General features: G+C 45.9%; 1 protein-coding gene across 2 annotated transcripts; it reads left to right on the top strand.

Moving 5' to 3' along the window:
• Positions 1-1173: 1173 nt before the first annotated feature.
• Positions 1174-11835, top strand: LOC110498620 (fatty-acid amide hydrolase 2-A). 2 transcript variants are annotated; one of them, XM_090209557.1, is made up of 11 exons: positions 1174-1540; positions 2620-2702; positions 2880-3016; positions 3485-3694; positions 3882-4001; positions 8636-8771; positions 8874-8991; positions 9485-9604; positions 9711-9819; positions 10185-10373; positions 10709-11835. In XM_090209557.1, the coding sequence occupies exons 1-11, from the start codon at positions 1349-1351 to the stop codon at positions 10936-10938; spliced, it is 1644 nt and encodes a 547-aa protein (XP_090065683.1). In that variant the 5' UTR covers positions 1174-1348; the 3' UTR covers positions 10939-11835. The 2 variants fall into 2 exon arrangements, with proteins under 2 accessions (XP_090065683.1, XP_090065682.1); XM_090209556.1 differs by having other exon boundaries at positions 9708-9819.
• The last annotated feature ends 393 nt before the right edge of the window (positions 11836-12228 follow it).

Raw genomic sequence — 12228 nt, 5'->3', positions numbered from 1 at the left:
AAACAGTCTGTTTGAGATACAAGTTTGAGATGGAGACATATTTTTTTTAAGACATATTTTTTCTCCAATTCATGCTTTGGCCACAAATTCGAGTAAAGAATGAGTCAACAACATTATTTGGGTCGAAGTTGACAGAATATTAACTTTGTGAGATTTTCACTGGACAGGTGTTCATTTATTGGTTTCTACCTTTATTGTTATCCAAAGCAACACGAGTGGAAACCATTGAAGGAGCAAAGCTGCACAGATATTCCATGGCTCATCACATTCACACTGTTCTGTGTCTGTATGGTTAGTTTTCTGTCAGTGGAGGCTGGTGGGAGGAGCTATAGGAGGACAAGCTCATTGTAATGGCTGGAAAGGAATTGTGGTTCTCTATTGCCTCTCTATTGGATGGTTTGTCTATCATTCAAGAAATGCAGGCTAATGAGAGATTGCTATTGGTGCTTGATAACCATTACAGGCAGCTCACTCATCAGTAAAGATCAAGACCAAAGCATAATGCAATGTGTTTTTTTTAAAACTTTAGACATTTCCACAAATGAATAACTGTATTTTGAGCAACCTATTCTTTCCTACTGCATGTTTGACAAGTAGGCCTTCAAATGAAAGGTTAAAAACCAGTCCAAATTCCTAAATAGTGCGTGTCTGCGTGTTTTGTGTGTGTGTACTGTCTCTGCGGGTCTGAATGGAGGAAGCTGAAGCGTTGGACTGGGATATTTGCTGCCATCTAGTGGTAGTAAACGGAACAACGACACTGCAAAGACAGCGCTTGCTGCTACAATAAACTGTATAACAATGCAATGTAATTGTTTCACTGTGTAGTTTCAGCAGATAAGACCGTTTTCATTGTGATTGTGCCCTGACAACAACAAAAAAATGCAGTTTTGAGAAGTGCAGTAACTGCAGTCGACTGTGGTATTTTGGACGCAGTAATTGCTGCGTTCAACTGCAGTTGATAACTGCATTGTACTGCAGTTGAACTGCAGTTATACTGCACTCTAATTGCAGTTACACTGCAAAATTACTGCAGTAAAAAAAGTGTTTTATGCATACTGTAGTTATACTGCACTCTGACTGCAGTCTTTCTTCCGTAGCGGTGCGGTGATATAACATATCTGATTGTATGGGGTCCCCTACGGAAATTCCGGTTAACTTTCATGCAAGAAACTTGAGTCTGACATAACACCTGCAGCTAGCAGAGGCAGAGGTTCATTTTATTACAGCACCCCCGTTGCATTCTGGGAGAGTGGATAGAGACTCAGCAGTGGATCTTTTTTAGTAGTACGGCAATTTCTGGCACCCGAAATCTCATGTCGAAATAGCTAGTCTTCCGCTATCGGTAGTAATGGCGCTGACACGGTTCGAACGGTTCCTGGCCTCGATACTGCGGGGAGCGGTCGGGATGCTGTTTGCCGTCTTCCAGCTGCTCGCTCAGCGGCGGGGAGCCGAGAGGTCGGTGAGGAGGCTCCCACCAATCACCAACCCACTGTTGATGGTCCCCGCGATGCGGCTCGCCCGCATGATTCGACGGAGAGAGGCAGGTGAACTTTATTAAAGTGTTGTTAGGTAGTTAAATGCCACCCGGTAGATCGTGACATAACGTGTAGTCATATAGAAATGTCCGGGGTAAATGAAGAACTGCCAGTTGCTTGTTTTATTATGCATCGTAGCTCGGAATGTTTAGGGAAGAGAAAGATGCTGCAAGGTGACTCGGTGGCACTGACGAATGCTGGGATATGTAGGCTAGTAATAACTCATGACAGTAGTTTACTGACATAGTAGTTCGTACCTAATAGTAGTTGTATTACTCTGGGCCTACTTGAATAAATTAGCCTATTGAATTAACATTTCATATAAAATACATTCAAGTTGGTTGTGTTTTCAAACACATCCGGTCACATCCCAGAATATATACTGTAGTTTGGTTCTCTATTCCATACAGGTCTCTATTCAAAAGCAGTGCACTACATAATAAGGTACCAGTTGGGACACAGATTTGTGTGGCTTTTGATGGTTGAGCCGGGCTCCCTGTTGAGAGGGATTTACTTCTAGAACGTGAACAATAGTGGCAGGGGGCCACGTAGAGCCACCGGAGGGGACTTGACTTCACCTGCACAAAGGTCACTGTAGTCAGAGGAGGCTACATCCCAAATGGCAACTGGTGACCTATATAGTGCACTACTTTTGACCAAGGCCCATAGGGTTCTGGTTGAAAGTAGTGCACTATAAAGGGAATAGTGTGCTATTTTGGGATAGAGACAGAAACAATAGGAACTCTTTCCCCGACTCCCGTTCTCTCTCTGCTATGTAACGTTACAGTGCTTTGAACATCTGGAAAATGTCACTATACATCCTGCCAATTGTACTCTCAGAATAGCTTTTTACAGTGTATACAGCGTACGAGAATTGGCATATTCATCCTAAATATTCACCGTTGTGCTTCTCATTTCTTTTTTGGATTGATCATGTTTGTATCCCAAATGGCACCCTATTCCCTATGTAATGCACTACTTCTGGTCAAAGGTAGTGAACTAACAGGGAATAGGGTGGCATTTGGGGCACAGAATATCTTGATGAATCAGACTGTAATTGATATAATTGCCCCTGTTCACTCAGGTAACCAGTGTGGAGGTGGTACAGACCTACATAGACCGCATCCAAGAGATTAACCCTCTCATCAATGCCATGGTCAAGGACAGGTAAGAGAGAGGGTGTGTGTGTGTGAGATCGAGAGAGGACACCTACTTTCACTGTGCATTTCAAGTCAAGCCACACTCCCGTCCTCCCTTTATCTCTTACCTCCTATTCTCTGTCCTTCCCTCCTACCACCCCTCTCTCTCTCTCTCTCCCTCCATCCCTCCACCCATCTCTCTCAGGTTTTCATTGGCCCTGCAGGAGGCAGCCCAGGTAGATAAGCTGATAGAGGAGGAGACAGGAGGAGAGGATGTTCTGGAGGACAGGCTTCCTCTACTGGGTGTCCCTTTCACTGTCAAAGAGGCCTTCTCCCTCCAGGGTAGGCTGCTAATGCTACTCCTTCTAATGATGGTTAGAATAGAGTCACTTTATGTCTATGTACCCTGGTACTCTGGCAAACAGGGTCACTGCCCTGACCTGCAGCAGTACTGCTGTCTGTTGTATTTCAATATTTGATGCAACGTTTGGTGCCAAAGTATGGAGTCTTGCGTCCAGGGCAGGCTACTAATGCTACTTATAGTGAGGATAATATGATCAACATGGCCAATACCCTGAGCTGTAGTTGTGCCTGTGCTGCAATCAGTGTTCTTTCCCCACTGGTTGTCCTTGATGCAACGTTTGTTGCTAAAGTCTATCTGTCTCTGTGCCATTCCCTCACTCTCAAGGTCTAAACCTGCTGAAATTGGAAACCTACTGAACTACTACAGTTGAAATAGAAGCCTTGTTTGTTCCAATGCCTTGTCCACTGTCCCCATTTACCATCCCTCTCCCTCTCTCTTCTCCCCAGGCATGCCTAACTCCACAGGGCTGGTGTCACGGCGGGGGGTGATTTCGGCAACGGACGCTCCCCCGGTGGCTCTGCTGAAGAGGGCAGGGGCCATTCCTCTGGGGGTGACTAACTGTAGTGAGCTCTGCATGTGGCTTGAGTCCCATAACCACCTGTATGGAATCACCAACAACCCGTACGACCTGGAGAGAATACCAGGGGGAAGCTCCGGTTAGTTACACTGCTGTCATTCTCCAATGGAATGGAATGGATGGAATCCAATGAAATGGAATGGCAACAGAATGTTTGGAATACGGTGGAATGGAGCAGATAATAGAATGTTACCTTTACTGTCAACCTTCAATATATTGTTACTACCATCTAGTATGACCTTTATCTCTCTGTCTGTCTCTCTCAGGAGGGGAGGGCAGTATTTTGGGGGGCGGTGGTTCCGTGATAGGGGTTGGCTCTGATGTTGGGGGCAGTATTCGCATCCCAGCATTCTTCAACGGTGTCTTCGGCCACAAGCCAACATCAGGTGAGGGCGTCCAGTCTGACACCTGTGTGTGAGTGTTGTGTGCATGGAGGTTTGTATCTGTCCCGCGTTGCAGAGAGACACGTCCTGTGTGTGTGAGACGCTCACACCAATCTGCTGTCTCTGTAGGATGTAACGGGGCCAGTTCCTTCTAATCGTGCGTGTGGTTGTGTTTAATTGCAGGTGTGTGTGTATTTTAATATTTGGTATGTTATTAGTATCCCCATTAGCTGTTGCTAAAGCAGCAGCTACTCTTCCTGGGGTCCACACTGAACATGATACAGAACATCGTTAGACAACAACAGCTCAAGGACAGAACTACATACATTTAAAAAGGACACACAGCTTTCATGTCAATACAATACACACAAACTATCTAGGTCAAATAGGGGAGAGGCGTTGTGAGGTGTTGCTTTATCTGTTTTTTAAACCAGGTCTGCTGTTCATTTGAGCAACAGAGTTCCATTGAATAATGGCTCTATGTAATACTGTACGCTTTCTTGAATTTGTTGTGGATTTGGGGACTGTGAAAAGACCCCTGGTGGCATTTTGTTTTTATATATTTTTTTATTTCACCTTTATTTAACCAGGTAGGCTAGTTGAGAACACCTTTATTTAACCAGGTAGGCTAGTTGAGAACACCTTTATTTAACCAGGTAGGCTAGTTGAGAACACCTTTATTTAACCAGGTAGGCTAGTTGAGAACACCTTTATTTAACCAGGTAGGCTAGTTGAGAACACCTTTATTTAACCAGGTAGGCTAGTTGAGAACACCTTTATTTAACCAGGTAGGCTAGTTGAGAACACCTTTATTTAACCAGGTAGGCTAGTTGAGAACACCTTTATTTAACCAGGTAGGCTAGTTGAGAACACCTTTATTTAACCAGGTAGGCTAGTTGAGAACACCTTTATTTAACCAGGTAGGCCAGTTGAGAACACCTTTATTTAACCAGGTAGGCTAGTTGAGAACAACTTTATTTAACCAGGTAGGCTAGTTGAGAACACCTTTATTTAACCAGGTAGGCTAGTTGAGAACAACTTCTCATTTGCAACTGCGACCTGGCCAAGATAAAGCATAGCAATTCGACACAAACAACAACACAGAGTTACACATGGAATAAACAAAACATAGTCAATAATACAGTAGAACAAAATACAACAAAAAGTCTATATACAGTGAGTGCAAATGAGGTACGATAAGGGAGTTAAGGCAATAAATAGGCCATGGTGGCAAAGTAATTACAATATAGCAATTAAACACTGGAATGGTAGAATGTGCAGAAGATGAATGTGCAAGTAGAGATACTGGGGTGCAAAGGAGCAAGATAAATAAATAAATATAGTATGGGGATGAGGTAGATAGATGGGCCGTTTACAGATGGGCTATGTACAGGTGCAGTGATCTGTGAGCTACTCTGACAGCTGGTGCTTAAAGCTAGTGAGGGAGATATGAGTCTCCAGCTTCAGTGATTTTTGCAGTTCGTTCCAGTCATTGGCAGCAGAGAACTGGAAGGATAGTCGACCAAAGGAGGAATTGGCTTTGGGGGTGACCAGTGAGATATATTTGCTGGAGCGCGTGCTACGAGTGGGTGCTCCTATGGTGACCAGTGAGCTGAGATAAGGCTGGCTTTAACTAGCAGAGACTTGTAGATAACCTGTAGCCAGTGGGTTTGGCGACGAGTATGAAGCGAGGGCCAACCAACGAGAGCGTACAGGTCGCAGTGGTGGGTAGTATATGGGGCTTTGGTGACAAAACGGATGGCACTGTGATAGACTGCATCCAATTTGTTGAGTAGAGTATTAGAGGCTATTTTATAGATGACATCTCCGAAGTCGAGGATCGGTAGGATGGTCAGTTTTACGAGGGTTTGTTTGGCAGCATGAGTGAAGGATGCTTTGTTGCGATATAGGAAGCCAATTCTGGATTGGAGATGCTTAATTTGAGCCTGGAAGGATAGTTTACAGTCTAACCAGACACCCAGGTATTTGTCGTTGTCCACGTATTCTAAGTCAGAACCGTCCAGAGTAGTGATGCTGGACGGACGGGCAGGTGCGGGCAGTGATCGGGTGAAGAGCATGCATTTAGTTTTACTTGTATTTAAGAGCAATTGGAGGCCATGGAAGGAGAGTTGTATGGCATTGAAGCTTGTCTGGATGTTAGTTAACACAGTGTCCAAAGAGGGGCCAGAAGTATACAGAATCTTGTCGTCTACGTAGAGATGGATCAGAGAATCACCAGCAGCAAGAGCGACATCATTGATGTATACAGAGAATAGAGTCGACCCGAGAATTGAACCCTGTGTAGAGACTGCCAGAGGTCCGGACAACAGGCCCTCCGATTTGACCCACTGAACTCTGTCAGAGAAGTAGTTGGTGAACCAGACGAGGCAATCATTTGAGATCCCAAGGCTGTCGAGTCTGCCAATAAGAATGTGGTGATTGACAGAGTCGAAAGTCTTGGCCAGGTCGATGAATATGGCTGCACAGTAATGTCTCTTATCGATGGCGGTTATGATTTCGTTTAGGACCTTGAGCGTGGCTGAGGTGCTGTGGCCAAGATTGAACTGTTTGGCCTGAATGCCAAGAGTCATATATGGAGAAATCTGGCACCATCCCTACAGTGAAGCATGGTGATGACAACATAATGCTGTGGGGATGTTTTTCAGCAGCAGGGACTGGGAGACTAGTCAGGATTGAGGGAAAGATGAACAGAGTAAAGTGCAGAGAGATCAAAACCTGCTCCAGAGTGCTCCAGGACCTCAAACGGGGGCCAAGGTTCACCTTCCAACAGGACAACAACCCTAAGCACACAGCCAAGACAACGCAAGAGTGGCTACATGACAAGTCTCTGGATGTCCTTGAGTGGCCCAGCAAGAGCCCGGACTTGAACCCTATCGAACATCTCTGGAGAGACCTGAAAATAGCTGTGCAGTGATGCTCCCCATCCAACCTGAAAGAGCTTGAGAGGATCTGCAGAGAAGAATGGGAGAAACTCCCCAAATACAGGTGTGCCAAGCTTATAGTGTCATACCCAAGAAGACTCAAGGCTGTAATTACTGCCAAAGGTGCTTCAACAAAGTATTGAGTAAAGGGTCTGAATACTTATGTAATTCAGATATTTTCATTTTTGTATTTTTTTATACATTAGCAAACATAAAAAATAAAAAATAAACTGTTTTTGCTTTGTCATTATGGGGTATTGTGTGGAGATTGTTGAGGGGAAACTAACTATTTAATCTGGTTTAGAATAAGGCTCTAACGTGACAAAATGTAGAAAAGGTTAAGGGGTCTGAATACTTTCCGAATGCACCGTAAGTTGACTATGTAAACAATTAGGGATTTTCAACACAATGTTTCTTATCAAAAGAAGAAGTGATGCAGTCAGTCTCTTCTCAACTGTTAGCCAAGAGAGACTGGCATACATAGTATTTATATCAGCCCTCTGATTACAATGAGCTACAGCTTAACTAGGTCTTTCTTTGCAACACTTGACCACATGATTGGACAATAATCAAGATCAGACTAAACTAGAGGCTGCAGGACCTTCTTTGTGGAGTCAAAAAGCAGAGCATCTCTTTATTACAGACCGACCTCTCCCCATCTTTACAACCATTGAATCTGTATGTTTTGACCATGACCGTTTACAATCTAAGGGAACACCAAGTAATTTAGTCTCCTCAACTTGTTCAACAGCCACACCATTCATTACCAGATTCAGCTGAGGTCTAGAACTTAGGGAGTGATTGGTACTAAATACAAGGCTCTTAGTTTAAGATGTTCAGGACCAGTTTATTACTGGCCACCCATTCCTAAACAGACTGCAACTCTTTGTTAAGGGTTTCAGTGACTTCATTAGCTGTGGTTGCTGATGTATATATGGTTGAATCATTAACATACATGAACACACGTCCTTTGTGTGTGTTTGTGTGGTTTTGTTTGCTTCAGGTGTGTGTGTGTGTTTCTGGGTGTTCTACTGATATTGTCCATTATCCTCCCTCTAGACAGGTGTAGTATCTAACGTGGGTCAGTTCTCCTCTCTCTCTGTAGGTGTAGTATCTAACGTGGGTCAGTTCTCCTCTCTGTAGGTGTAGTATCTAAAGTGGGTCAGTTCTCCTCTCTGTAGGTGTAGTATTTAAAGTGGGGCAGTTCTCCTCTCTGTAGGTGTAGTATCTAACGTGGGTCAGTTCTCCTCTCTCTCGCTCTCTGTAGGTGTAGTATCTAACGTGGGTCAGTTCTCCTCTCTCTCGCTCTCTGTAGGTGTAGTATCTAACGTGGGTCAGTTCTCCTCTCTCTCTCTCTCTCTGTAGGTGTAGTATCTAACGTGGGTCAGTTCCCTCTCTCTCTGTAGGTGTAGTATCTAACGTGGGTCAGTTCCCTCTCTCTCTGTAGGTGTAGTATCTAACGTGGGTCAGTTCTCCCCTCTCTCTGTAGGTATAGTATCTAACGTGGGTCAGTTCCCTCTCTCTCTGTAGGTGTAGTATCTAACGTGGGTCAGTTCTCCCCTCTCTCTGTAGGTGTAGTATCTAACGTGGGTCAGTTCTCCTCTCTGTAGGTGTAGTATCTAACGTAGGTCAGTTCTCCTCTCTCTCTCTGTAGGTGTAGTATCTAACGTGGGTCAGTTCTCTCTCTCTCTGTAGGTGTAGTATCTAACGTGGGTCAGTTCCCCCCGGCCTCGGGGCAGCAGCCTGGTTTCCTGTGTACAGGCCCAATGTGTCGCTACGCCCAGGACCTGCTGCCAATGCTCAGAGTTATGGGAGGAGCCAACGCTGACAGGTACAGAGGGGCAAAAACAACATGCACAGATGAACATTGACTAGACGTTAATAACACCCAGATATGACCATGTCTTCTCTCTCTCTGCCTCCCCCTCTGCAGGTTGTCTCTGTCGTCTCAGGTGGATCTGAAGAGACTACGGTTCTTCTCTGTTCCTCACGATGGAGGCTCTCCTCTGGTGTCTCCTGTCGACCAGCAGCTAGTCCTGGCTCAGAGGAGGGTGAGAGAGGGGGGGAGGAGGGGAGGGAGACAGGAGAGTTCCTCTGGTGTCTCCTGTCGACCAGCAGCTATTCCTGGCTCAGAGGGGGGGAGGAGGGGAGGGAGACAGGAGAGTTCCTCTGGTGTCTCCTGTCGACCAGCAGCTAGTCCTAGCTCAGAGGAGGGTGAGAGAGAGAGGGGGGGGGGGGGGGGGGGGGGGGGGGGCAGGGAGACAGGAGAGTTCCTCTGGTGTCTCCTGTCGACCAGCAGCTAGTCCTAGCTCAGAGGAGGGTGAGAGAGAGAGAGGGGGGAGGGAGACAGGAGAGTTCCTCTGGTGTCTCCTGTCGACCAGCAGCTAGTCCTGGCTCAGAGGAGGGTGAGCGAGAGGAGGGTGAGTTGGAGATAAGAGATGAGGGAAATGGTTGAATCAGGAGAGACAGAGGAAGATTAGAAGATGGAAATAGAGAGGGAGGGAGAGAACATTAGAGAATTCAGTGTCACCATGTCTTCCCCAGGTGGTAGAGCGTCTGGAGGCAGACCTGGGGGTCAAAGTTCAGCAGCTGAAGATTCCTCAGCTCAAATACTCCTTCCAGATCTGGAGTGCGATGATGGGAGCCCCGGGGAAGGATGGAAAGGTGTGTATCTATTTGTGTGAGTTTTTGCTTGTCTCTGAGTGATTGGTGAGTGCTTGAATGTATAGTATTGCCTTAATGGTCTGTATGCCTGTTCGTCCAACAGCAGCCCACATCGTTTGCAGAGCTGATGTCTGACCATGGGAAGAAGGTGTGGCCTCTATGGGAGATGGCTAAGTGGACTGTGGGACTCTCCAAGCACACCGTGGCTGCTATAGGTGTGTGATTGTTATGTGTTGGTTATGTGATGGTGTGTGATGGTTTAAGGACATGTAGTAGGCCTCCCCTACTTCTCTGTTCCTCCCTCCTTTTCTATCTCTCCCTGTCCCCCTCTCCCTTGTCAACTATGTCATGTTGTCTGTAACTGGGGATAATGTTATATTGTCTTTCATTTAACTCAGTGCTCTTGAAAGTGGGGCACATTGTTGTAAATGAAATAACCATAACTCCTCTCAGTTCTGGTCCTGGTAGAGATGTTTCACTGGTCCCGACCCACGTCAGACTGGGAGTGTGTTGGTACATACAAATTACTGTCTTTTCCCTCTCTCTACCTCTCTCTACCTCTCTCTACCTCCTCTCTCAGGTCTGGTCCTAGTAGAGATGTTCCAGAGGTCCCAGCCCACCCAGTTCATCCTGCAGCAGAAGGAGTCTCTCCAGAAGGACCTGGAGGAACTGTTGGGGACAGACGGGGTGCTGCTCTACCCCTCTCACCCGCACCTCGCCCCCAAACACCACCATCCCCTCTTCACCCCCTTCAACTTCTCCTACACTGGTCAGTGGTGCTTTATCTAGCTTGGTGTCAGTGGTGCTTTAGCTAGCTTGGTGTCAGTGGTGCTTTAGCTAGCTTGGTTTCAGTGGTGCTTTAGCTAGCTTGGTGTCAGTGGTGATTTAGCTAGCTTGGTGTCAGTGGTGCTTTAGCTAGCTTGGTGTCAGTGGTGCTTTAGCTAGCTTGGTGTCAGTGGTGGAAGGTAGGCAGTAGTTTGCAGAGCCTTGTATGATCTTTACCTGGTCAGAAAAATATCTAACCCTAAATGACAGCCATTGCCTGAAGTACAGATCCACATTTTTATCAGCTCTGACACGGTACCCTTCTCTCATCCCTCACAGGTATCTTTAACATTCTGGGCCTTCCGGTGACCCAGTGTCCGTTGGGGCTGAGCGCGGAGGGTTTACCCTTGGGACTGCAGCTGGTAGTGGGGAAGCAGCAGGACCGTCTCTCCCTGGCCACCGCTGTGTTCCTGGAGAAGACCTTCGGCGGTTGGAGAGACCCGGGGAGCATCGCCACGGCCACCACCCAGCTAGATACCTGGCGCGGGGCGTCAACGACCACATCGTGAATATACAGAGATGTTTATTCTGGGATGAATGACAGTCCTAGAAAACAGAGGAATGTATGTACTGACACAGACAGGCAGACACACTCACACTGTCTGTTTGCACATGCCGTCCTGTCAGTCGTCCAGCCTTCTCATTCGTTCTTTAACAACAGACTGTCGTCAGGTTACTGAGTCACTCGTCCACTACAGTATGTCTGTTGTGTCTCCGTCACAAAGTGCCCTATGCTTGTCCAAAGAGCCTTTATGTGTCCTGTCATTGTGTGTTCCTGGCTTGTGTCCCAAATGACTCCCTATATAGTACACTACATTTAACCAGAGCCCTATTCCCTACACAGTGCCCTATATTTGACCAGAGCCCTATTCCCTTCATAGTGCTCTATATTTGACCAGAGCCCTATTCCCTACATAGTGCACTACTTTTGACCAGAGCCCTATTCCCTCCATAGTGCACTACTTACATATTGCACTACTATGGGTCCCGGTCAAAAGTAGCGCACTATATCGGGAATAGGGTGCCATTTGGGATGCGGGTGGTGACTGTCCGACAGCTATATGTTGCGTCAGGGTTTTGTTGTGTAATGTCCAATAAGGTTTTCTCTCTGTACACTGTATTTGTCCACCACTAACGAGACGTTGGAACCTTATTGGAGAGAGACGGTATTATGAGAATGTCATGTGTTATGGTGTAGTCCATGTTGAAATGACGGGCATTGATGAGTGATGACTGCCGCTTTTTCAACAAGTTAACGTGATCTACTGTATAAAGACATGTGCACATTATGATCATTTGAAAGGATATCTTTGGTAACGTTTCATATTAAATGTCAATGGTTACTGTCCTACTACAATTATGCCAGAACAAATAGTATAATAAAATGTACATTATACTGAGGACAACATTGTATTTCCTAAGTGTGTTTTTGACATTTTCTCTGTGAAACGGACCTTTATATTTCCCCGTAGCAGCAATGGTACACTTCAGGCTGGTTTCCCGGACACAGATTAAGCCATTAAGCATGCTTGTAAATCCAAGAGTGTTAATCTGTATCCGGGAAACCGACCAACAATCTCAGAAATGTAGGCTAATCTTTTCTGCTGACAATGTCTTCTTCAATTTGACCAGCGGGGGGAGTATATGTTCCAATTACATTTTATCAATAGCATAGAATGTCTGGTTGTCATTGCAAAGGTGGTGTGCTGTTCAGATCTATGATTGAAAGAGAAATGGGGAACCTGAGCTAGTCGATTCAGTTTTTGTTTGTGTTCTCAATCAAATTTATTTATAAAGCC

Source organism: Oncorhynchus mykiss, chromosome 19 (assembly GCF_057628025.1).
Source record: "Oncorhynchus mykiss isolate SJ-2025 chromosome 19, ASM5762802v1, whole genome shotgun sequence".
In the NCBI taxonomy this organism is placed as follows: domain Eukaryota; kingdom Metazoa; phylum Chordata; class Actinopteri; order Salmoniformes; family Salmonidae; genus Oncorhynchus; species Oncorhynchus mykiss.
This window is presented reverse-complemented; position numbering and strand designations above follow the sequence as displayed.